At 54.4% G+C, this 24946-nt stretch overlaps 8 protein-coding genes across 8 annotated transcripts; 5 read left to right on the top strand and 3 right to left on the bottom strand.

The window, feature by feature from the left end:
- Positions 1–813: 813 nt before the first annotated feature.
- On the top strand, positions 814–2529 carry CkaCkLH20_09124 (uncharacterized protein; the record flags this gene model as incomplete). The annotated part of the gene is made up of 4 exons (XM_038891839.1): positions 814–1097; positions 1152–1613; positions 1664–1952; positions 2086–2529. 4 exons carry the CDS (start codon positions 814–816, stop codon positions 2527–2529), a joined length of 1479 nt encoding a protein of 492 aa, XP_038742772.1.
- A 2280-nt stretch (positions 2530–4809) lies between these two features.
- Positions 4810–6399, top strand: CkaCkLH20_09123 (uncharacterized protein; the record flags this gene model as incomplete). The annotated part of the gene is made up of 1 exon (XM_038891838.1): positions 4810–6399. One exon carries the CDS (start codon positions 4810–4812, stop codon positions 6397–6399), a length of 1590 nt encoding a protein of 529 aa, XP_038742771.1.
- A 1044-nt stretch (positions 6400–7443) lies between these two features.
- CkaCkLH20_09122 (uncharacterized protein) lies at positions 7444–7910 on the top strand (the record flags this gene model as incomplete). The annotated part of the gene is made up of 3 exons (XM_038891837.1): positions 7444–7498; positions 7569–7766; positions 7831–7910. 3 exons carry the CDS (start codon positions 7444–7446, stop codon positions 7908–7910), a joined length of 333 nt encoding a protein of 110 aa, XP_038742770.1.
- Positions 7911–9762: 1852 nt separating this feature from the next.
- On the top strand, positions 9763–11892 carry CkaCkLH20_09121 (uncharacterized protein; the record flags this gene model as incomplete). Its single annotated transcript, XM_038891836.1, has 3 exons — positions 9763–10884; positions 10939–11536; positions 11588–11892. The coding sequence occupies 3 exons, from the start codon at positions 9763–9765 to the stop codon at positions 11890–11892; spliced, it is 2025 nt and encodes a 674-aa protein (XP_038742769.1).
- An 874-nt stretch (positions 11893–12766) lies between these two features.
- CkaCkLH20_09120 (Yip1 domain-containing protein) lies at positions 12767–13920 on the bottom strand (the record flags this gene model as incomplete). Its single annotated transcript, XM_038891835.1, has 3 exons — positions 12767–13322; positions 13385–13470; positions 13567–13920. The coding sequence occupies 3 exons, from the start codon at positions 13918–13920 to the stop codon at positions 12767–12769; spliced, it is 996 nt and encodes a 331-aa protein (XP_038742768.1).
- A 1815-nt stretch (positions 13921–15735) lies between these two features.
- Positions 15736–18371, top strand: CkaCkLH20_09119 (pectate lyase L; the record flags this gene model as incomplete). The annotated part of the gene is made up of 3 exons (XM_038891834.1): positions 15736–16391; positions 16455–16962; positions 17949–18371. The coding sequence occupies 3 exons, from the start codon at positions 15736–15738 to the stop codon at positions 18369–18371; spliced, it is 1587 nt and encodes a 528-aa protein (XP_038742767.1).
- A 2662-nt stretch (positions 18372–21033) lies between these two features.
- CkaCkLH20_09118 (uncharacterized protein) lies at positions 21034–22012 on the bottom strand (the record flags this gene model as incomplete). Its single annotated transcript, XM_038891833.1, has 2 exons — positions 21034–21162; positions 21251–22012. 2 exons carry the CDS (start codon positions 22010–22012, stop codon positions 21034–21036), a joined length of 891 nt encoding a protein of 296 aa, XP_038742766.1.
- Positions 22013–23155: 1143 nt separating this feature from the next.
- Positions 23156–24907, bottom strand: CkaCkLH20_09117 (uncharacterized protein; the record flags this gene model as incomplete). Its single annotated transcript, XM_038891832.1, has 1 exon — positions 23156–24907. One exon carries the CDS (start codon positions 24905–24907, stop codon positions 23156–23158), a length of 1752 nt encoding a protein of 583 aa, XP_038742765.1.
- Between the last annotated feature and the right edge of the window lie 39 nt (positions 24908–24946).

Here is a 24946-nt window from a genome sequence, read left to right as displayed (position 1 = left end):
GGAATCGGACTCAATGGACTCCCGCCACTCCAGCTCCGTGACGATTTCCGTAACTGATGCGCTCTATAAGATCGACATACTCGACGGTTCATCCTCGATTTGGTTGTGCGATTGAGATGAACACCATCAGCACCGGCAATCCCAACGCCGGTTTCTGCTCCATGCATGACGGGAGATCTCCATCATCTGATCAAGCTAACATGATAGAAGCAGCCAAGAAGCAGCCCTTCAACGGTGCACTCTGCTTTTCAACATGACCGCTCTCCAAATGCGCAAGACTTCATGTCGTGTCGTCCAGCCAGAAAGTCGAACAGGTCTGGATGCTGCCCTACGAGCATGGTATTGTCGACTTGAGACACAATTCTCCGATGCATCCATGCAGACCTCGCCAAATTCTGTCTTGAACTGACGCCAAGTACGGCTTAAGGATCCGATTGCCTCATTTTCGTCTTCTTCAGGGTCTTTTGGATAGCATGAGGCGTCGCAGGGGGGCGGCAGAGATCTGGTTCTTCCTCAAACAGCCGCCTTCCCCTCTACCGAGTCTCATTGTGGCAAAATTCACCGCTGGATATGTGCCTTCCCATCGTGCATTTTCCACGGCTTGCTTCTTTTTCGCATTTGCTCTTTCTTTGGCTGTCATTTTGCCATTTCCACTCGTTTGCTTGTCCGTCGCGTTTTCTCTTCTTGCTCCTTCCTTCCATCCAGCGCAAACAAGTCGCCCATCTCCATCCTTCTTACCTGGCGGATCATCATCAATTGAAAAAGAAAACGATGGAAAGAGCCTAGGATTTGCGATCACCTCAGTCAACAGCTATGTTGAAATTACGGATCTTACTTGCCTTTTGCTTGGCTTTCATCGCGGTCATTGCCACCTTTTCGCACGATGACACTCATCCTCTCGCCAACTCGACGAATCCCCTCACATCATCAATCAAGGCCCAGCACCTAGCGACGTCGCGACAGATCCCGAGCGACAGCGAGAAGCGCGCCAAGTTCAGGGTTGGAGGAGAAATCGATTCCTTGGGAACAGAAAAGTCTCGAGCCCGACGACACCATGGCAAGGAAATGATGCATATCTGGGCTCGGCAAAATTCGACGTAAGTCATCAGTTTTCCAACAGAGGAGATTCGGCGCGCTGACCAGTTTTACAGACCCTCTACCGATCCGTCGGTGTCGCTCGCCACCGTCACGATCACCCGGACTGCTTTCGTCGAAGTAGCTAGCGAAACCCAGGTTTTCGTTTCGACTCTCCTCCAGACCTTAACTTTCGTCGACCCCATCTTGGTGACCGAAACGAGCACCATCACCGTATCGCCACCTCCCAGCGGCGTCGCAAAACGTCATGTTGCAGCGCCGGTGATCAGTCCTTGCCATGACATCTCAGCCTCAGACTCTGTCTCATCGTCAGCCACCGCGACACCCGATGCCGTCAGTCCGGTCGCGGTTCGACGTCAGGTACCCAATGGACCGGTGACAGTGATTGGCTTGGTATCGGTTGTCACCATCGAAACGACGGTCACCTTGACTAGGACGGGGAGTTTCGTCTCGACGGCGACAGTCGTTAACCCCGTCTTCGTTTCAGTTACTGCGACTCCTACGGTGACAACGACGCGGTTCGTTACAGCAATCGTACCGATCCAGACGCCCACTCCCGGTAGTCAAGAGACGTCTACAAGCATTCAACCGCTTCCAACCTCGACAGTAGCTTCGTCGACAATAGTTACTGCTCTCCCGCCTACGACTTCTTCATTTCTGTCCCAAACTCTGGACACAAGCACTCTTGTCTTGACGACCAGCAGTGCTACATCGAGCTCGGTCGATCCCAGGGTTGGGGTCACGACTTGGTTTTCCTGGGACTCCGACGAATTTACCTTTACGAGGGAGGTCCCAACATCAACAACGACCCAGATCACCACCAGCTCTACATCCTCTTCAACGAGGATTCCGCCTTCGTCCGGGCCTTCATCTGAACCCGCCCTCAGCCCTGCTGAAATTGCGGGCATCGCTCTGGGTGCCACCGCCGCCGTCCTCTTCTTACTTATTGCCCTGTGGCTCTTGCGCAGACGACGATCCAAACGCCGCCAGCATGTCCACATCCCCGAAGACGACTACCAAATGACATCGGCAGTGGCTGCAGCCGCCATGATCGACTCTATGCCCTCTAACCCCGCGATGCCCCACGACCGAAGCGCGGCGCTTGCCAGCGAAACGAGTGGTAACAGCTCCCTTGGGGATGAAGTCCGTGTCATCATCCAACCATCTGTGAATCGCAGGACTCAGAGCAGTAGTCTCTTCCCCGTTACCAAGACCTGGCCGCGACCACCGGGCTACACAGGCGACACGTACAGCTTCTCGGCTGATGAGAGCGGACAGTCGACCCCTCAGGAACCGAAGACGTGGAGCAACGCGAGCGAGTACGGAGGCTCAAGTAATCGAGAGGGTTTGCCGGGTAGTGGTAATCTGGGTTCGGCTGCGGCGCCCGCTGGAGAGAGGGAGGCTGGTATGGCAGGAGAAGGAAGTAGATTCTGATGGAAGTGGCTTCCGTGTTCCGGTGTGGAGTCAGGCAATTCAGGCAGGCAGTATACAGGCCTTGATGATACCAATGGGGTGCGATTTGCCTGTCTATCGCGACATTCTGCGAGAAGTTCGTGCTCACTGCTGTGTTGGTGTTCTACCAGCCTGTAACGCCGTCGAGAATTCAGGGCGGATACCCAACACAGGTATCTAATTGACAACTTGCGTATATCAGAATTGAAAACGTATGAGAAGGCCGTCAGTCCAACCAACGGTCTTGTTTCCTGCCGAGCCCCATATTTACCTACTTTGAATGAAGCATCTTCTGAGGTATTGTGTCTCATCTCATGCAATTTGACGAGGCTTAAGTCCGACAACGCCTACCCAATCTTGTGCAGATAGCTCTGAGATGGAGGGGAGGGACACGGCACTCTGGCCAGTCCCGTTAAGTACCCCTCCTGCCTACGTTCGCTGTCGTTTGACATGGACCAATGATGGCCCAGACGACATCCCGTATCTAAGCTACCTTACCTTACTTATGCCAAGATATGCAGCTAGCAACTTTGCGTCATTCACTTCACAGCATTTTTAACCCTTCTAGAGACCACCAAAGTAAGCTGACCAGGATCCTAACCAGCCCTAGCAACAGTTCTTCAACGAACAAAGAATCGGGAAACACAACATTCACTGCATTTTTAACCCACTCGAAGACCATGCCCAATGTGTGGATGGAGAAAGAATGCCTGCTGTGGCCTTCGAAGAAAATTTCAGCTATCTTCTGCTTCGTAGACATTCTGCCATCGTACAGTAAAGTGCCGATAAGCCGCGTACCCTAGAATATCACGGCCAGTCTTCAGACCGCCGAGGAAAACCGAGGGCATTAGAAACGGGTATCCAGAGTATCTACCCAGTCTGCCCACCTCCACCTTAAATCAACACGCACGCAGTAGTTGCTTAACCTGGGTTGTGAGATGTCCATCCATCCAACCAGAAGTGGTGATCCTCTTCGAGATCCATATCTTTCTAAATTGTGTGCTGAAGCTTGTCATATAGCATTACCCGAATTCGTTCTACATGAGTCTGTTTAACTGTATTCCTTCGTTGTGCCAATTGGAAGTCTGTCGAGGGCCATTAATGTGACGGCACGTATGACTGCATCATGCATGATCAATAAGGGTGTGGCCGTCCCGGGCGCAGCTGCACTGCATTTCAAACCCACCTAGAGGAGACAGACGGCAATACTGAGTGTTGCCTAGACTCTATTGGAAAACACTGCATTGTGATCCCCTCTGCAATGGCCATGGTAGTTAGACAGTGGTGAGTCTGCAAAGCATCGATAATTTCAGGTGCAATCGTTGATCGCGATTTGCGTTTCCAACCTCTACGCCGGCATGGTGTGGTGCTGTTAGCTCCTACCACCCTACCATCTTTGGCTGAGATGTAATGAATTTCTGGATGATGCTCTCGCGAGGACGCCGGGAGTGACGTCAGCTTAGGGCATTTTTACTAAACTGAACACGCAATGAGAAGCCTCAAGAGGACATCCAGAAGTTGTCTTCTCACTTCAAGGTCTTTGTTTCAGCTGGGTTCAATATTGACATACACTGCCTAACTTGATAGAATTAACCGCAATTATTGCACCGCGGGGAAAGACTCGGGGAAATGTAGATGCAGAGGCAACGAGGCTCAAGCTTGTTGGCCAACAGAGACTGTCACCGCGGTGTTGAAGCACGCTATACGGCATCCCTCCGCTTCGAGGCGGCATCAGTCAGAACTACAAGTACACCAAAGACTCAAAGCCCACCATTAAAATTTGCAGGATTAGTATTTGACCGCACTCTGGTACGGTGGATGAAAATGGAACCCAAATGAATCCTAGGATAAAACATTATAAAATCTTTGTCGTTTGTTTGGGTTGTCTATCAAAGGCAGATGCTGCCTGAGAGAGCTCAATCATGCGGTGTTCTTCAAAGCTCTGCAACTGCTTGCACCAAAGAGCATCTGCCTTGTCCTTTGTCGCTTGCTAAAATTTCAATCCAAAACCATCAAACACCTGAGGTCTTCATTCAACTTCGACTCAGGCACCTGAGAGGTTGGCTGAGCTTCTTTGCCCACCATCCCCACCCTGCCTTGTGTGCCTGCCCTGCCTTTTTCGTTTGACTTGCTCTCATGACCAATCGGCAAAACAAAACCCTCAACACCTTACTCTACACTACAAATCATAGGTATCGTTTTGCAATCACAATTATCACCCTATTGTTACGACTACTTGACCTCTCCAAGCACATCGCCAACATGGTTGTGCCCAGCACCCGCAACCTCCTCAACCGGCTCACGGCGCTGTCCCAAGTCAACCTGGACAGGCGGGAGCTAATGTTCCGTCAAATCCTCGATGAAACCATTCCTGAAATCTTCTGGGGCGCGACTCCCACCAAGGTTGATCTCGTACCTTTCCTCGAGCCAATGCTCCCCCGCCGCCAGTACAAGATCGAGTTTGCTACTGAGCCCAAGCCGGGTGTGCCCAAGCAGCTTCTCATCAACGTCGACTTCGGAGCCAACGTCCGCGACGGAGGCATCTGGGTCTCCCACAACTTCCCCGGCGAGAACAACTCCAACTTCGACCATGGCGCCCGCATCCAGGAACTCGCCCGCTCCAAGGTCCGCCACCGGGTGCCCCGCGTCTTCCGCGTCGGCATGGCCAAGACCACCAACTTCACCATTGACTACATCGTCACACAGTACATCCCCGACACGGTCTCACTCGACAAGGTCTGGTCCTCACTCAACCCCAGGAACAAGGGCAAGATACTAGACGACCTGGCCGAATTTCTCGAGTCCCTCCACGAGGTCAACATGACCAGCTTGCGCGCCACCAAGTGGCTCTCCGCCCTCGACTTATCCGGCGCCGCCAACTACACCGCCGACCACGTCGACTACCATCCAGCGGCCACCAACCCGATCTTCGCGACTGACGCTGACAACCACACCTCCGTCTGCGACTGCGGCCACGCCTACCACGACAACCTGCGCCTCAAGTACTTCCGCGTCCTCCTCGAGAAGTTCGATTTCGACTCGCGCAACCGCAACTTTCCCAAGATGTCCTCCTTCGAGCTCCTGGGAGACGGCTCGGACGGCGGCTTCACCGTGACGAGCGCCGACAACCAGGACGCCACCCACCTGAACCCCAGCTTGATCGAGTTCCCGGCCGCCGAGCTCAAGAAGCTGTCCAACAACCTCCGCATCTGCCACATGGACCTCGAGCCCCGCAACATCCTCGTCAAGCCTATCATCGCGACGCGCGGAAGACCTGCCGCCCTCGGCGAGTACAGACTCATCGCCATCACCTCGTGGGAGCACGCCGTCTGCGCCCCCTTCGCCTACGAGCGCGGCGTCAAGGACGGCATGCTCGGCTGCCAGTTCAACTACGACTACTCGTGGTACAAGCTCTTCGTCGAGCACACCAAGCGGCTCATACCCGAGGACGAGGTCCACGACAAGTACATCCGCGCGGCGCTCGACATCAAGATCCGCAACCGTGAGCGCGCGTTTGATCAGCCCAACCCGGAGCACCAGGCGCGGTGGTTCCAGAGGGAGAAGCTCGTCATGGGTGCCAAGTACCGCGACGGATACGTCCGAGCGGAGGGTGCGGAGGACCACAAGTCGCCCTCGGAGACGGCGTACCGGAACATGGGAGATAAGATCGTGCAGCGGCTGATCATGCGGTGGATGGCGCACGCGGTTGCGTTCCATGGACTGGTGTTGCCCCCGACGATTAATGACGATGAGGAGGCTGGCAGTGAGACCGATCACGCGGACACGGATACTAGTGATGAGTCGGAGGAGGACACCGCTGACGAGTACCACTCGGATACATTTGACGATTGAGATCCTGGTTGGAGGAGTGGTGAGTCCACAATGACTTTTCGCGGGCTGAACATAAGTGTCGACTTGGTACACATCATAAGGGGTTTCGGACGGATAGAGAAGCCGGAGTTGGGAATCTGCTAGATTCGGTATGGAAGGAAATCGGCGTTGGATCATGGATTGCTCGTCTCTAGGTCAGAGCCTTGAGTTAGTATCGCGACGCGGACGGAGATTATACCATTGCTCATTTCGTCTGGAGGATAACAGAACTCAATTAGCTTCCGAGCAATTTTGATGATGATGGATGGTATGCTCGGCTCCGGGAGCTATTTGAATCAATACGCGAAAGCTGCGGAATGAGCGTGGCCTGTGATGCTGTCGCTTTCGCTGCTCACCACTGAGTCACTGTTGGGCCCGTCAGGATGTCCTGGGACAACATCTCAGGATCAACAATGGTCAGCAAAGTGTGGAGATGCTCGTGGGAAGTTGGACAACAAATGCCATCCTGCCAAATCCGGTAGGTGGCGCTAACGAGCCCGGCATCCAGCCATCCAGGGGATCGAACTTTAGCTGACGAGGCGGCGCCGCCGTCGACCAACGGCAGACGACACATAAACAACATGGGACCACACCCAGGAATTCTAATCGATGAATCCCCGTAATGGCCCCAATTACTCGTGCAGTTGTCATGCAATTGGAGATGGGCACATGGGCTGACAGGCCACAAAAAATGGGACCACCCGGAAGGCGCCCAAATCTTAGAAATGAAGAGGCTCTGATTGGATGAAAAGATCTACAGCCAATTGCGAGCTGCTTGATGACCGCAAACAGGGGTCCTTCTGCATCGACGCTCAGGAACCGTGACGTCGGTTCCCGGCCCCTCCTTCCCTGCAGCTGTTGTTGCTTAAAAGGACCCTTTCCGCCGTCGTCTTCATGTGCTTTGATTCCCAAGACATCGCCTTCAAGTCAGCTTCACTCTACTCAAACACTTTAACTTCTTCGACTCTTCAGTCACTCGACACATCCACAACTTCCAACTCTCAAATCACCACCACCACCACCAAAATGACTGTCGACAAGGCTTCCACCTGCTGCGGCAAGAGCGCCGAGTGCGTCTGCGGTATGTTCCTCACCTACCCCGAAGTCTTCTCCAGACTCCCGAAATCAAAGCATGTACTGACTCTCCCTAGCCCAACAAGCCAAGTGCTCCTGCGGAAAGGAGTCCGCCCTCCACTGCTCCTGCGCCAAGGCCGCCACCGAGAACGCCGTCGCCGGCCCCCGCTGCTCGTGCCGTGCCCGTCCCGCCGGCGAGTGCACCTGCGACCGCGCTTCCACCGAGAACGTCAAGCCCGCCGGCGCGACTTGCTCTTGCGGCGTCAGGCCTGCTGGTACGTTCTCCTCTTCCTCCAACGAGTGACTCTTAAGCGCCTCGACTAACACCAGACTTCACAGACGCTTGCACCTGCGACAAGGCCTCTGACGGTTCTTTCAACCCCAGCGAGCACGAGATCGACTTCACCACCCGCCGTTGAGGCGTGACGAACACTGCATCTATGGCGTTTCTGCATTACTGGGATGGCGTTGAATTGGGCAAAAGGGTTGGGTGCGGGAAGTGTATGATACCTCGGCGGCGTTGATACGGGTCGGCGACATGAATGATATTGCATCATTGGGAGGTTAGGTGCCGCCTGTATAAGGCAAATGATACAACAAAAGACTTTTACTCTTCAACTTCGCATTCCTCTCGCTCCCTGGTGATGCTTGTGCGGTTGACTCACTAGTCCTAGTATCGGAACTGACTTAGACAGGTAAGACAGTTAATTGCGGATGCTGAACATGAGAGATGAACACCGACGAGCTGGTTGGTGCCTTGGACAAGTCACATACTCAGAAATGGAAGCCGATACAAGTCCTGGATTCGAGAATAGCATCTATCGCGGGATCGAGCCGACGATGCAGGGTCCTGTCCGTGCTTCGGCAGGCTCCGCTTCACCAAGCTTTCCGGGAGAAGCGACACTATCTTGGGGAAATTGTTGCGGAGAATACTGGGATCCGCGGATGCTTCATGGGAATTCCGCGAGCTTGTACGATGATCTAGAAAATTCAGGGTCGATGACAGTCTGGATTGAAGTTGGAAATAGGCAAATCGAAAACAACTTTCAAAAGAACGGCCGATTTGCCATTGGAGAGATTTTGCTTACACCCAGAATGTACCAGGAATAACAACTAACTACCAGCCGTCAGGCGTTGAGTTGCACGCAGCGGACGCTTAGTTGGGCGGCCTGCATGAGACCAACCCGCCATGCAGCCTGCACGATGCTGCATTGTTCAAAGCCTGGTCGCCATCCGAGGGATTCCACGTTTCATCGCATTGAAACCCGATGACAGCTCAGGTGACACTTGGCGAAATGATTTGATTGTCTTCGGCTGAAGAAGGATAACAGCAAGCGAGATCGATCTCTGTGGCGAACCCTTGAACGCCTCATTTATTCAAATTGCAGCTGAGGCGAAGCCATAACGGGCATATCATCTGTCGGTACATTACAATAAGACCACTTTCACAGTCGTTCGCTGACTGGCATATCTCCCTCAACCATGCTGACGGAAGCCCTAACAGCAACAGTAGCATACTCAGGTACACCAGAGATGCATCTTAACTTTTTCGAATGTTTTTGACCGCCGAAAAGAAAAAGCTCCGGTCTCGTCGTGGCGTGGGTCGGTTCCCCTGCTCTGGGGCATCGGCAGACGATGCGAACGTTCCCCGACTCACCGGAAGCTCCACTGACATTTTTCCAATCGATTTTTTTTTTCTGCCAGCTGGAATTGGCAGGTAAAAACGGGCGGTCAGGAGCTCCCCATGGAAAGAGCTTCGCATTTCGACGCAATCGACGCCGGAGCTCGGGCCACCGCGACATAGAAAAAAAAACAGCCCCGAAGTTGCGATCCAATGGGACCCCGTCGACCCGATAGCGCACCACAGAGCGAGCACCTGAGCACCTGAGCACCATCTGGCCGGAGCTGTTTTTTTCTTAGCCCGCGCCTGAGCATCCCGTCCAGTGTCCACTGAGACGGGAGCCACCAATACACACAAAGAAGCCACCCGGACCCCTGCTTGGTCAGAATTCTTGAGCCCAAAGAAAATACAAAGCTGCCCTTCCGGTCGCGTCACCTTCCCTCGACCAATTTTCTTTCTCCTTCCAAAACAATACCTCAATTGCCCACTGTTCTGGACTCTTTTTGTTCCTAGAACATCATTAAAACACTCAATTCGCATCGCAGTTATCTGTCGAAGCGATTACCATCATCTGTTGTTCCCGGCGATACCCCAGTTTCTCCCTATTACACGCGTCCTCAACGGAGACCTGACACCATCACCTGATCACAATGCCTCCCAAGGCTGCTGCTAAAAAGGCCGCCGCGCCCAAGGCCGGCGTCACCAAGAAGACCGCTGCTGCTACCGCCGCGACGAAAAAGGCCGATGCCCCCAAGAAGACCGCGAAGCCTGCTGCGAAGAAGGACACTGCCACCAATGGCGCGACTGCCGCCTCCAAGAAGCGCAAGCTCGAAGAGGACGACGAGGAGCCCGAGGAGGAGGAGTCTGCCGACGAGTCCGCCGACGACAGCAAGCTGAGCAACACTAAGACTACCAAGAAGGCTGCCGCGCCCAAGAAGACCGCCGCTGCCGTCAAGAAGGAAAAGGCCGCCGAAGCTGCCACTGACGACGAGTCCAAGGCTAAGAAGCCCGCCGCGAAGAAGGCTGCCGCAAAGAAGGAAGATACCAAGAAGGCTGCTGCGCCCAAGGCGAAGGCTGCTCCCGCCAGCAAGAAGCGCAAGGTCGCCGACGAGGAGACTGAGGACGAGAAGCCCAAGGGCAAGAAGACCAAGGCCAAGGCCGAGTCTACTGAGGTCGACAGCCAGGCCACCGAGTCCGCTAAGTCCGACGAAGAGACCGAGGCCGTCAAGCCCGCAAAGGCCACCAAGAAGACCGCTGCTGCTGCCAAACCTCCCGTCCATCCCCACAAGATCGGTACCAAGATCAACTCGGCACCTACTCAGATCCTCGACATTTACGTCTTTGGCGAGGGTAGCTCTGGCGAGCTCGGTCTCGGCGCCATCAACAAGCCCAAGAAGGTCACCGACGTCAAGCGTCCTCGTCTCAACCACAACCTCACTGCCAAGGATGTTGGCGTTGTCCAGATTGCCTGCGGTGGCATGCACGCTGCTTGCCTGACCAAGGATAACAAGATCTTGACATGGGGCGTCAACGACCAGGGAGCTCTTGGCCGCGACACCGCTTGGGACGGTGGCCTTCGTGACGTTGACGACGAGGAAGACAAGGACGACGACGATGAGGACAGCGGTCTTAACCCTCGCGAAAGTACGCCCACGGCTGTGGATGCCGAGCACTTTGCCCCTGAGGCCAAGTTCACACAGGTCGTTGCTAGTGACAGCGCTACCTTTGTGCTTACCGAGGATGGCAGAGTCTACGGATGGGGTACCTTCAGAGTAAGTTTTCTATCTCCCGTGCATACTGTTGACATATGCTGACGCGATATTCAGTCGAGCGATGGTATTCTCGGATTTACCGAAAAGATCAAGATTCAGATGACGCCCATGTTCCTCCCATCTCTGAAGAACATCACAGCTCTCGCTGCTGGCTCCAACCACATCCTCGCATTAGACAACAAGGGTCTTGTGCAGGCTTGGGGGTGCGGTCAGCAGAACCAGCTCGGACGCAGAATCATCGAGCGCAACAAGCTTTCCTCCCTGGTTCCTCAGAGCATGGGTATTCCCAAGAACAAGGTCGACCGCATTGCCTGCGGCTCTTACCACAGCTTTGCTATGAGCAAAGAGGGTGCGGTCTGGGCTTGGGGTCTGAACAACTTCGCTGAGACCGGTATCGCCAACGGTGCCGGTGAGGATGATGCCGTGATTCTCCGCCCTACTGTTGTCGAGTCTCTCAAGGATTACAAGATCAAGCACATTGCTGGTGGCGAGCACCACTCCCTTGCTTGCACAGAGGACGGCAAGCTCCTCACTTGGGGCCGTGTGGATGGCCACCAGGTCGGCATTCCTATCGATGAGCTTCCCGCCGATGACATCATCAGGGATGAGAGCCAGAACCCCCGTATTCTGTCCAAGCCTACTCACGTTGAAGGTATGTCTTTTTCTTGGCTGCGTTGCCGAACATTGCTGACATTGCCCGCAGACGTCCCCAAGTGCGTATTCGTCGCTGCCGGCGTCGACAACAACTTTGCGATCGACAACAAGGGCGCAGTTCACTCCTGGGGTTTCTCGGCCAACTATCAGACTGGCCAGGGTACCACCGAGGATGTCGAGACCCCTACCACGATTGACAACAGCGCCATCAGGGATAAGAAGATTGTCTTTGCCGGCGCCGGTGGCCAGTACTCCATACTGGGCGGTGTTGCCGATGTCCCCAAAGTGAACGGTGGGATCTCATTTACTTCCAACGGTCAGCCAGCCACTGGAGGTTTCAGGCCCGTCTTCTAAGCAACGAACACGCCTCCGCTCGACTTTACACACGAGTTCGAATGAACCGAGCGCATAACGACGGCCAGTCGAACAGGATCACGCATGATGAATGAGTAAGCATTACCAGAAGAGAACAAAACAGGTGGACTGGTCGTCGTGACCAAGTCGCGGACATATTTCCAGAGTGGGGACATCTTGCTGCTCACTTTCGGCATGAGCGTGTGTTTTTTAATGCTGCGCGAAATTCTGTTTTGGATTTTTGGGATCGTCCGGCGAACGGGCTTATAGACATTTTTCTTTCTCATGAGAGCGGCAGCGGGCTCCGGCACGGCATGGGAACGGGTGGGATTGGGATGAACGGCCTCAAGGAAGTCATTTGATGATATCAAGGGCGGGCCGGTTCATTGACGCCCCGTTTTTTGTTTGGCCCCCGCGGGAGGAACCTTCCGACTGCACGGCTCTTGGTTTCGAGACTGCTCAAAGTCTCGATTGTAATATTAGGTTGACGTCGCCCTCTTTTCCTCCCAGGGCCACGAGGGGTAATCAGCATTCACGCATTTTCAAGCATTGGGAGACAGGGCGGGCGGGATATTGGACTATCAAAATTTTATTCTGGCTTCGTCTGAACATGATTATGCTATTGTACAGTGGACGTGAAGCGTTATCGCCATGCTTCGAGGGCCTTGATTAACGCGGCCTGCTTCTTGTCCTTATCCCCGGTCTATATCTTTTTGGACTCCTGCCTGTCGACTGCGCTGCGTATTCCTTTTCCAACGCTTAACACCTTGTCTTACCATCGCGCACCCGGAAGCATCTTTTGTTCGGCTGCATCCCAGCGGACTGCGGTGAACATTGTCTTGAAACTCCTCAACATTCCTCCCTCGTCCACCACTCACGCCTTCAACCCGGCAGCCGCCTTGACCAGAGCACCGCTGCCCCTGGAGCTGAAGATGCCCATGATGCCGAAGCCGACGTAGAACAGGGCGAGCGGGTACGCCACGAGGCCCCTCATCCCCCTCATCCGCCCCACGGCGCAGAACATGCCGGACGCCGAGTACGTGCACCACAGGATGGCCATGGTCGTGAGCACGATGCCGAAGGGGGTGTCCATGGGCATCACGATGCCCACCAGGCTCGTCGCGACCAGGGGCAGCAGGCAGTAGCCCAGGACGGAGCTCGAGCGCGCGAAGGTCAGGGTCGAGGAGAAGTGGCCGCTGCGGGCGGGGTGGTCGTGCGCGTCGACGGGGGCGCCGGGGCCGCCGCTCGGGTAGCCTGGGCCGCCGCCGTATTGGGGCGCTTGGGAACCGGGAACCGCGCCGGAGGGGTGGATGTCGGTGGGCGTCATTAGGGAGAGGATTACGTGCAGGGAGGTGCTGCCTAGGAGGGCGAGGCCGTAGATGTAGCCGAAGTGGACTTTGCCGGAGAAGAGGAGGAATGTGCCGAAGAGTCTGTAGGTTGGGGTGTTAGCGGTGTCGGGAGTATGATGAGGTTAAGGGGAGGGAAGGCCTACAGGAAGAAGAGGATCGGGCCTGCGAGGTCAGAGTCGTCCATTAGATGTTGGTCGATCCGGCGGAAGGGGTTCAGGACCGCGAGTGTCTGCGATGCGCGTTAGTTCAGCATCCCACCATGCTGTCATTCCCCGGAGGAAGCTGTGATCGCGCTGTGATCGCGATAGCTGCTGTTCCCACGCACCTTGGCCATAACATGCCCGAAGTTGACACCCAGCTCCTCGAGCAGGGGCGGCTCCCCGTCGTAGCCCTCGGTCGAGAAGGCCGCGAGCCAGCCGGTCCTGAGGCCGCCCTGCTCGCCCATGCGTCCCGAGACGCCGGCCGCGGAACCGAAGGCCGCGGCGCCGCCGAAGCCGCCGGCGCTGGGGGCGCCGAACTGCGAGCCGGAGGGCTGGGCTCCGTAGCCGTACGAGGCCTGTTGTGGGGTCGCGTGGCCGGAGACGGGCGCGGGCGAGTAGGAGGAGGGGTAGAACTGGAGGTTTTGGGCGCCCTGGCCGGGGCCGGGACCGTATGATTGTTGGGGGTAGTAGTTCGACATCGTGTTGCTGTCGTATGCGCGTGCGTGTGTGTGGTTCGTATGCGGCTCTGTCTTGTTTTCTCTTTTTGGATATCCCTATGCGCCCTGTGATGCTAGCGCTCCCCCTTGTCGAGTCGGCTGGGTTTCGTTCGTCGGAGAGTTCTTCGTTGTGATGGGAGGAGAAGAAGAAAGGAGGGTATCGCGATCGGTCGGCGGCCCTTTTCGTTTGCGCCCTGGAGGCGGGTCGGCTGGTTTGCGTGGTGAGGATAGATTGTATGCGCCCTCCTGAGCTTGGGACGGAGGTCGGTGTTGGAGACGTAGCTTCTTTGGAGGTTCACCACACACGTCAGGGCAGCTAGTGGGACCTTGGGGGAGAAATTCGGTGCCTGGATTGCTAGGCCAACTGAGAGCTGCAAGTCAGGTGTGAATAATTTCTTATCGATAGCATGTCGTATCGATAAGTGATAGTAAAGTAGGTACCTATCGATAAAGGTGACTTATCTAATCACCTGTGTTCCCACGCCAAGAAGACTCCATCCCATCCAACCGACGGGAGTCCAGGTTCCCCATTCCACTTGTTGTCGTTCAATGTTCTTCATCAAATAATATGAGATGAACTGCTCATGCCCGTTGCATAAAATGTGCTAACAGTCAACAACAGTGTTTCTTTTCTTTTCTGGAAAACTCGACGTCACGTAATCATCCAATTTTCCTGTCAATCGTGCTCTACCGAAGACAGAGGCGAGCTGATGAGATAGTACTGGTACCTGGAACCAGATTCCTGTTCGAATTAGCGTCAAACGGAGCGCGGTTCTCTGCTCGTGGCACTGCTTGAATAGGCAAGTGCCTCGTCTAGCCAGCGTCTTGCCAGCGTACTGAGCATTGCGAGCCACTTCGCTACCCAATTCCCGAGATATTACGTCCGGCAGTTTTCTGCGCAAGTACGGGGCCCCCTTTGCTAACCCATGGCGTTGGGACTGGTCTCGACTCATCGAGCAGAGAGTCTGCCAAGATCCGACGGCAGTGGGTTTGTTTAGCTCCACAACTCGTGCGGGTTCCTAGACGACACCGCGAGATTGAGATGTGGTTCTCTTCAATGAAGGTCTCGCGATATTGACCTCAATGGTGCCTTGGTACCGAATAGCAATCAACACCTTCGGGCACGTTTCCATCGAAAGACCGACCTGGCCAGCGGGCTCACTGAGTCGCGCGTGGGCTTGATGCGATTTAAAGCCCTGGTCAACGTTCCATCAAGTCCGTGTCCGGATGGTCTCCGAGATGGAGGGCGAGTGAGATGCGCCGGTCGAGGCTTTCCGGGAGAGTGCGTGCTTTTTTCCTCTCTTCATGTCGTGGGGACAACCCGACTGGCGCAGTGTTGGACCAAGTTCACGGCATCGCCTTACGAACCCAGGGGATCCCTCCATCCCGGTCACTCCTCGAATCTCTCCATTGCCGGGATTTCTCTCCCACGGAGATGTCGACGGATCCGCCCTCTTGCGGCCAAGACTCCATCAATGAGGTGCCCTACGGCTGTGGAGATTGTTTTCCACCAACGGGAGGACGACGTGCCTTCAACCCCAATTAACAGGGCATCCCAATAGCGGTTGCAAGTAGAGCGCGACTACCGAGAGAACCATGGATGGCAGATATGAGCTTGCTCGCATTAAGGTACAGGCCGAGAGCTGTCAAAGACGAGGGCGTCCTTGTCGACGACCCGAAGCTCTGTATTTAAGCTTGATGGCAGCCGGCTAAGCGGCACTGACGATCCCTCTTGTTGATCACTCACAGCTGCAGTCTCTCCTTCTTTTGCCATACTGGTATCATCTCAACAGCAACATGGGTCTCTACAAGTTCCTCCTCGCCGTCGTTCCGGCCGTCTTGGCCGCCGACATTTACGTCGCGCCCACCGGCTCCGACTCGGCCGCCGGCACCCTCGCCGCTCCCCTCAAGTCAGTCCAGAAGGCCGTTGACAAGGCCGTCGCCGGTGACACCATCTACCTCCGTGGCGGCACTTACTCGCCCACGACCAACATCAAGATCACCAAGAGCGGTACCGCCGACAAGCCTTATACTTTGACGGCGTACAACGACGAGGCCGTCATCCTCGATGGCGAGGCCCTTCCCGGCACGCCTGCTGCGTTGGACGCCTCGCTGGCAAACGGCGACCGCGGTGTCCTGCACATCGAGAAGGCCAACTACTGGAAGTTCTACAAGTTGACCATCATCAACGGCCCGTACGGCGTGTACCTCCGCGATGGCTCCAACAACTACTTCGAGCGCATCGTCACCCACGACAACTACGAGACCGGCTTCCAGATGCAGGGCTCGCTGAGCAACAACCAGGTCATCTACCTCGACTCCTACCGCAACCGCGACCCCCGCAAGAACGGCGAGAGCGCCGACGGCTTCGCCTGCAAGGAGGGTTCCGGCACCGGTAACATCCTCAAGGGCGCCCGTCTCTGGGAGAACGTCGATGACGGTCTCGACCTTTGGTAAGTCACCCCCGCGTCTTCATCCACGACACCTCGAAACAACTACTAATCGTCGGCCAACAGGGAATTCAAGTCCCCCGTCACCATCATGGATACCATCTCTTGGGGCAACGGCGTGAACCGCTGGGGCTTCAGCGACTTCCAGGGCGATGGTAACGGCTTTAAGCTGGGCGGCGGCGACGCGGCCGACGTTGGCGCGGCTAACCACGTCATCACCAACTGCATCGCCTTCGACAACGTCGCCAAGGGCTTCACGGACAACAAGCAGCCCGGCAACTTCCAGTTCAAGCGCAACACGGCCTGGAACAACGGCGCCGTCGGCTTCCAGACCATCACGACCAAGTCGACCCTCACCAACAACGTCGCCAGCGGCAACTCCAAGACCACGGCCAAGAGCGGCCAGACCTCTCTCGTCAGCGGCACTACCAGCAGCGGCAACTCATGGGACGGCAGCGCCACGTGGTCCGACTCGAGCTTCAAGAGCGTCGACTCGAGCCTGGTCAAGGGCGCCAGACAGGCCAACGGCAAGATTGCTGCGAGCAACTTCTTGATCCCGACTTCCGGCGCTGCTGTCGGTGCCACCACTACCTGGTCTTAGGCCTCTTCGGGTCTCGATAATAGTTAAGCCTAATGCTGCTAGAGTATTCTTCTGTGTATATAATTAGTTAGACTGCCAATGCGCGGGGTACATAAATCAACCGGTACATATTCTCTCTCATGACGAGGTTTGCTCTGTGTGGTGGTACGATTGCCACTTTGCATGAGTCGTGAGTTGCCATTGACTTAGTCACCGTACCATACTCGTACTCATCGTAAATGAAGTGCGAACATGGATGGTAACAATGGCTCATTAACAGCTGCATTGCCGGGCATCGTGAACTTTGGCAGGGGCTGCTGATCCTTGGGAAACCGCTCGTAGTCTGTTGCGACTCCGTTATACCGCGGGTTCAACGTGAGGTGAGAATAAGCTCAGCAAGCCCATAATATGTATCTTATCGTATAGAGCGCACGAGCTCGCCGGAGCTTTTTGGTGATAGTGTCGAACTCAAATGACAGTGTTATGTTTACTCAGCAGGGGGAATCCATCTTCACAATTTCGATAGCTGCTATGAATGCCCAGCTGGTGCCAGCTGCAAGGCGCCTTCAACGTTGGCTTCCAGAATAAACTCTAAGAAAAAAAAAAGTCTCGGCACGGGAAAACTGGGACCTCCGAGCTCTCGGAATTTCTCGTCGGCATATCGATGGATTTTTCTGGCATCGGCGAAGTCATCCACCTTCAACCCGAGCAGCTCTGCCTCGCGACGATCGCCCGTCCGTCCGCACCGCATCCGCGTTCCCTCCGTCGCGCGCGATCGAATATCGATTCCACATATCCCTACAGAAACATCCTCGTGCAGGAACTGCCGAGAGTTAATACCTCAAGATGGTGAGTCTCCGTGCCCCTCCGGTCCCGCTTGCGCCACCGCAGTCCATCACCACCGCAAAAGTCCACCGCACCCCGGGCCGCGAGCCTCTCAACTCGATACAGAAGACTAACATCGCGGTGTCACCCCACAGGCCTACCGTCTCGTAACCCAAGTCCTCTTCGTCGGCTCGCGCATCGTCGGGCGCTCCTTCGCCGCGGCCTACAAGCAGGCCCAGGCCTCGTCCGAGTACGCGCGCGCGCAGGCCAAGAACGGCGGCGGCGGCGCGGCCGTCAAGTCCAACGGCGCCTCGGGCATGACGCTGGACGAGGCGTGCAAGATCCTCGACGTCGAGGCGCCCAAGGACGGCGCCAACAACGCGGGGCAGGTCATGGAGCGCTTCAAGAAGCTCTTCGACGTCAACGACCCCAAGAAGGGCGGCAGCTTCTACCTCCAGAGCAAGGTGTTGCGGGCGAGGGAGAGGCTGGAGAAGGAGATTGGGCCGCTCGTCGAGAAAGAGGAGGTCGAGGCCGAGGTGAAGGAGGGGTTTAAGCCCAAGATTTACAAGGACCGGTGAGGGGTGCGCCTGCACTTACTCGTGGCTCCTCTCGGTTTGGGGTTTTGAGGCGTCGGATATTGGTTCGGACATTCAGACCTTGCGAATCGCCACTCGATACCGAGAGGACGGGGTGAGGGGATGAGAGGCTGAGAGTACTCCACGGAGTGCCTCGAGAGGCCTGGACAAACAACTGTATTGGAACAACTTCACTCGACTCCGCATGGCATGGCGTTTTTGGGCTGGGTGGATTTGGCGCGGCACCGCCAGCATTTGGCATGGTTAGACGATAAAAAGGGTTGCGCACGTGTGTATGTTAATACTGTACTATAAGAAGACACCGGGGAGGGCGAGGAGTTGGGCCGTTCAGAGGTCAATAGAGAATGCAGTTCTCGTGTTCTACTCAAATGAGACAGAGGAAATTGCTATCATTTGTGAGGCTGGGTAAATGGAAGCCGAGTTTTGCAGACATGGTGGTAAGATGTCACCCAACTACCATCTTCAGCCGCTGCAGCATCCGGCTGTTGAAGCTAGGTGGTGTTCAACTCTCAGAACAACCTGGCTCAACACAACTCATCGGAAGTAGTAGCGATGGCATTCAGCCCCCATGCAGCCAGCGCAAAAGCAACGAGCCCAGAATCAACTCTGCCTCCAACGCCGATCCTTAGACAAGCCCCACATAGCAGACTCAAAACTTGACGAAACACGCAAAAAGTCACTGCCCAGAGGCGGATTCGAACCGCCGTCAACACGGAACTGCTGCGTAACAAGACCACAACGTATCATCCTAACCAACTAGACGATCTGGGCGAATGCGGCTTCCTGTGGAAGTGTTGTAAGGGCCGGCAGCAGATGGGTCTATGGATCTTAGGGCTGGCTGCAGTGGAGCACTTACCACCTCTCGCGTGGACGTTTCTTGTTGCGGATGGAGTCAAGCACTCACAGCTAGGGTGAAACGAAACATGATTGCAGGAGGAGGCAGTTACTGAAAAATAACAGTGCTTTTTAAGAAACAGTCTTGATGAAGAGCCTCGATTGGGCATCTGTAATCATTCTACAAGCGAACTTGATACGTGATAGACGAGCTGAATATGGCTTTTGATAGAGATTAAACGATTGATCATAATTATTCATAATAAGTCCCATGTCCCTCATACCAGTCTTAGCATCTAGAACATAATGTTTCTCAAAAACCGCAGTCCTTTCTCCGGAATAAACCTTACGTGAGTAACAAACTTCTCATTCTCCAGCTTTCAGATTCAAACACTATGCCTGAGTGCCTAAATCCAAACCAAAACACCGTCGAATACCAAATGAAAGATATAACCGAGGACTAATAAATCAAACGCTGATTTTCCGATGTCTCTTATTGCAAAGCTCGGACTATTTTCCCTGGGGAATCCAGGAAAACTAGCCATATCCGGGAGACACAAAATCGCATAGATGACACCCGAGAAAGATGTAACGCCAGCTAGCTTTTGACTAAGGAAAAGTATCGCAAGGGTATTCACAGAGACCAAAACTAACCATTTGGCTCTGATGAAGTCTGATGTCTCTGGAAGAAAGTATGATACCATCGGCAGCAACCGATGCACTATAAGAAACACGGATTGGAGAGGAATGAGTTTGCACAAGCTCAAGATATACCAGTCCTTCGATTTGGTCAAACATAGCCATGGACAACAGGAAGTACAAACATATTCCTCTCGAATTGAAGGCGTGGCTTTCCACGCCCACTGAAGAAGAAACACACCACTTTTGGCAAACAGCACCATTACTATGGCCATGATTGAGTTCAACATCACGGAGTCACCCATGAATATGAGCCCGTTTTGAAGCAAACTTGGGTACTTTTGCCTGAAAAACTGCCACCCAGACTTATTGAAGTAAGCATCTGGCAAGTGCATACGGGTTTTGAACCATTGACCACATCTGGCGATCCACGGTCGAGGGTCATGGCTCGATAGCTTAACGTCTAGGACCCATACTTTTTGGCCGAAGATATACATCTTTGTAGGATGAAGATACACAAATTCTCTGTGGCGGAGATGGGTTGGCAGCAAGTCGAACTGAGAGAATGACAATAGTTGCAGTTCTTGAGCAAGCTGTGCAGGGGAGGCCAACTTTAGAAACCGGCAAACCAGTCGTTCGGTATCACCCATGCATATAACATGCCTGGTGGAGTTGAAGAGACCCTCAAATTTGAAGACTTTGATGAGAACAGCAAACGATGTGTCTGAGACTCTGTCTTTCAGCAATAGAACGACTATAGTCTGTTTACCATTCTGGGTGTCAGCCACTGCAGTGAGCGAGTTTTCTTTGCTCAAGTGACAAGGTCGTAGCCTCAGCGGTGTATCGATAGATTGAGATGAATCGACATGGTACGCATTAACCATTGTCAAAGACAGAGGAATGTTTCGTACCCAGAGTTTTGACCCTCTAGTATAGTTGCGTCCCTGGTTTTCGGAATCTTCAGTTGTGGTAAGGCGTAACATAACTTTCTTCTTTGGCCACCGTTGCCATGTTTCATGACTTAACACCCTTAGCTGTTCGTTTGATCTCAGATACACGCCAGGTGTGTGCGTCTGAAGAGGTAAGGCTAACAGATTTCTCGGATCGTCTCCTAGGTGGCATGGTATCATAGCATATGGCACTTGATCTTCAGAGACAGGTAGGGTAACCTCTAGCCCCTGAGTTTTGAAGTTCCAGTCGCATGTGATCCTATGGGTTGTGATGTTTCTGCAGTGCCGGAACTGGGCTGGACTCGAGGCGAGGAGTCCAATCGGGGACTCGTCAACATGATATCGATACCCTGCGCGCCAAGGATGTATTTCCCCAAGTAATATGCCTAGCATAGTTGACCAGACCGCAGTTGGTTCCGGATCAGGTGGAAACTGAACCAAGTCCGCACGGTTCCAGGCCAATAGTGTTGGATCAAAGGAGCTGCGAAGAATCTCCTGCTGAAGTCGCGTGAATGCCCGCATGCCCTCTCCGTATATGAGCGGCATGTTAACGTCAAAGATACCCAGTAGGCAGTATGCGATATCCTCTTTTCTTTTTGTTTTCCGTGCGGCAGCCCAGCTCATCTTCGTGGCACCGCTTGCGGACGCCAGCAACTTGCGACGAGACCCAACGTACGTGTCTGTCAAGAAGACTTGGTCTATGCCAGTAGTCAGGCTGATGGCTTCTGCCGCGTCTTGTCGGTTGGCGATGAATCCCCAATCTTCGTCGAAAAATTCCAATTTCGAAGGGGCCAAAAGTTCCTGAAGAGTCCAGCCTCTTGTGAACCAGCGGGAAGCCCCAGAAGGCTCAAGTGCCGTAGCCGAAGTAGCGTCCGCGAGGTAGGCGAAGCAGATTTCGGCTTCTTCGTACCATTGGAACATCGAGTTGATAGCCTCGGACAACTCAGCACTACTTGTCTTATCGATGCAGCAGGTGTCGACCCAGACGTAATGAAGACTGCGCTTTGATGCCTCTTTACAAGCATTCTCGATCTTTTGGTAGCCCGGCTTGGCCTTGGTTAAGGGATCGCCTCGTCTAAAGTCCGAGAACGAGACCTCCGTGTCTCCATCGCCCCAAGTATGAGACAGGATGGCGTATTTTGGAATGTCATTGTCAAAGAACTCGACTATTTCGAGTGAAGTGGTGTTGATGAGGCGCATTGTCGCCGTTGTATGGTGGTCCCAGACGCCTACGTCCAGCGCGTGAAATGGAGGAATGAGGGGAGATGGTCAAGAAGGCGGTAGGAGTCGGGAGTCTCCTACATCAGGCTTTCTGGGTCTTCTCAGGCAGCCACGTTCATTTTTCACTTTCTCTTGGGGGAGAGGGGCGGAGCGAGGGTGAATGGATCATGCGTATGCACGCTCTATGCAACGTCATCCCGACGCAGCCCTCAGGTTTCGTGTTGAACAATCATTGGATAGCCTCGTGTTGAAGGACACCGAAAGTGCCCTGATTGAGGCAAGTGTACAGCCAAGATTTGCTTGCCCTTTTACTTAATGGCAATGGAAAGCTGGTAGCACACCCTTAATTTGATTGGGGGCGCAGCCATTTTTCAACTTGAGCACCTAGTCGAATTTCGCCTTTATCTGAGAGTCAATCATCTCCAAGCCATAGAAACACGTCGTTTGCCAGCCTACGGCCGCGACCACTAGAATGGCATCCATGCCATTGTTCAACACGAGAAACGCGCATATCTGCCTGGGCTCCTTGTTGGACCTGTTCAAACAACAGCGAGCTTGTTCGTAAAAGTTGAAGCCTTCGCGCGTCCGTACTCCTGCCAACTCAGAACCATACATTATGTCGACATGATTGAATAACGAGACACAAAATAACGACGAATTCTTCTTCTGGTGAGAAGCACTGCCTGTTGGCTTTGATCTTGAAGGCAGGCTCCATTGATGAAATACTCATCTTGGCCCCTTGTGGCGAACTCTTGCGGCTGCGCCTAGTGACAGCTTTGAGAAGAAAGTCAAAGTATTGGCAGCAACTACATACTGAGCTCCCGCGTCAGTAAGATATTTAAGTAACATGATGATGGGGTCCCAAATGGCGTTGCAGAATCACGGAGGCTCAAGCGTCTTCTGAACAACATAGATTTATTACGTTACCTACATAATTTACTTACTACAAAGTATAGATTAACCTATATAGAATAGTAAGTGAGTTCAAACTCCCCTTTTGATATGACTGGATGCGAATTATCTTCTGAATAGTGGGTGATGGCTCCAAGTAGATTACTTAGGTAAAAGAAAAAAGTGCTGGTTAACTTATGAAATCTCCTGAGTCCTCGATAATATGCAACTTTACAACTTGGACGCCTTGGAATATGTCTTTGATCCAAACACAATCTTCAAGTCCGCATCGACCTGCTGCCTCCAATCCTTCTGCTGGACAGTCGTTCCCCTACACTTTTCAGCAAACCAAGTTTCTGCTACCAACCCAGCTACCTCGTCTCCGTCATGCACGGAATCAACAAGAAGCATCAGGCCCTGAACAATGTCAACCAGGCAGTCCATAACGGCGCGGGACCTCAGCTCCGCTTCTTCTCTGCTGACTCCCTCCACAGAGGCCTTCAATTCCGCCCACCACTTCGTCACCTGATCGTGCTGTGTCTGGAATTCACCATGCTTTCGGATCTGCTGTAGGAGGGTGCTGACCCAAGCCTCCATGGAAGCCATTACTGGCTTTCTGAGTTTTCCATGAAGTACTCTCAGAATCGCATCGTCTGCCATCATGTCGGTAGTACCCTCCCAGATCGGCATGACATTGGCATCGCGGTACAGGCGGGCGATGTTGAACTGCATGTCCTCGTTCTCCAGATATCCAACGCCTCCAAGGCATTCCATACACTCCTGAAGGCCGGAGATGGAGGTCTTGGAGCAATGTCCCTTCAGAGCAGGCGTCAGAAGACGGAAGAGATTATGCGCCATGGCCTCATCACGGAGCCCAGGGACCCGGCCTATGCCGGCTACATTCGCTCCGATAGGCTTGCCGGCGAACGCTGCGATCTGACCCTGTTCAGTGACTCCGAGCAGGCCAGCAACGAGAAGATTGAAGAGTACGTTGGCTTTGTACTCGGCATGCATACGCGCAAGGGTTCGCATGAAGCCGGTCCGCTTCCACAGCGGCCGTCGACCTACGACCCGAACCCGGGTGAAGGCGCGGACGATGCCCAAGCCTCGACCCCAGAGGCCGATCGCCGTAGCGCCGTTGTGGACGCGGGCGATGTTGAGAACGGTGGCGATCTCCTTGGTGCCGCGGCCGTCCTCCCCGACCAGCCAGGCGCGGACGCCCTTGAGCTCGAGCTCGGCGGTAGGGAGAGCCCTGGTGCCGAGCTTGTTCTTCAGACGCTGGATGGAGACGCCGTTCAGTTCCGTGTCGTTGCCCAGGACGTCTCTCTGCGTCATCGTCTTTCTCATGGGCGCGAAGAAGGTGCTGATGCCCTTGGGTGTCCGCGCAAGCATGACCACCATGTTGCTATCAGTCGCGCTGCTGAACCACTTGAACCCGTCGATGAGCCATGGGCCAAGGTCGTTGCCATCAGTAGCTTTGACAGCCAGGGTCCGACCCGGGTCGTACGTCGCAATCGTTTCTGTCATGCTGACGTCGCTTCCTCCCTGCCTTTCCGTCATCCACTGCCCAGTCGTCCAGGCAAAGTCCGCGTCTCTGCTCGTGAGCCTCTCGTACGCACTTTGAAGGATCCTCCGCTGGTCCCGGGGCAGGTCCGACTCAGTGAGGTGCTTTCGAAAGAGACTCGCCACTCCGTCAGACATCAGGGACGGGCAATTGACCCATGCCGCACTACCGCACCACAGAGCATACTTGGCAAAGTGATAGACGCGAGAGTATTCGGCGTACTGATTTTCGTAAGGAATGGCAACCATGCCCTCGGCGATACCGAGAGCTTGCAGGTTCCGCCAGCCCTCGCTGGTGATCAGTTCGTCCCGGCGACGACCCCAAGAGTCCAGGGCCTTGACGTAGGGAGGGTTGCGCTCGGCATCGAGTACCCAGTTGAGGACTTTCGGGGAGAGCACCTTGGCGCCGAACGAGGCCATGTCGGGCGTGACGCTAGGACGTCCTTGGGGAGGAACAGC

Source organism: Colletotrichum karsti, assembly GCF_011947395.1.
Source record: "Colletotrichum karsti strain CkLH20 chromosome Unknown Scaffold32, whole genome shotgun sequence".
In the NCBI taxonomy this organism is placed as follows: domain Eukaryota; kingdom Fungi; phylum Ascomycota; class Sordariomycetes; order Glomerellales; family Glomerellaceae; genus Colletotrichum; species Colletotrichum karsti.
This window is presented reverse-complemented; position numbering and strand designations above follow the sequence as displayed.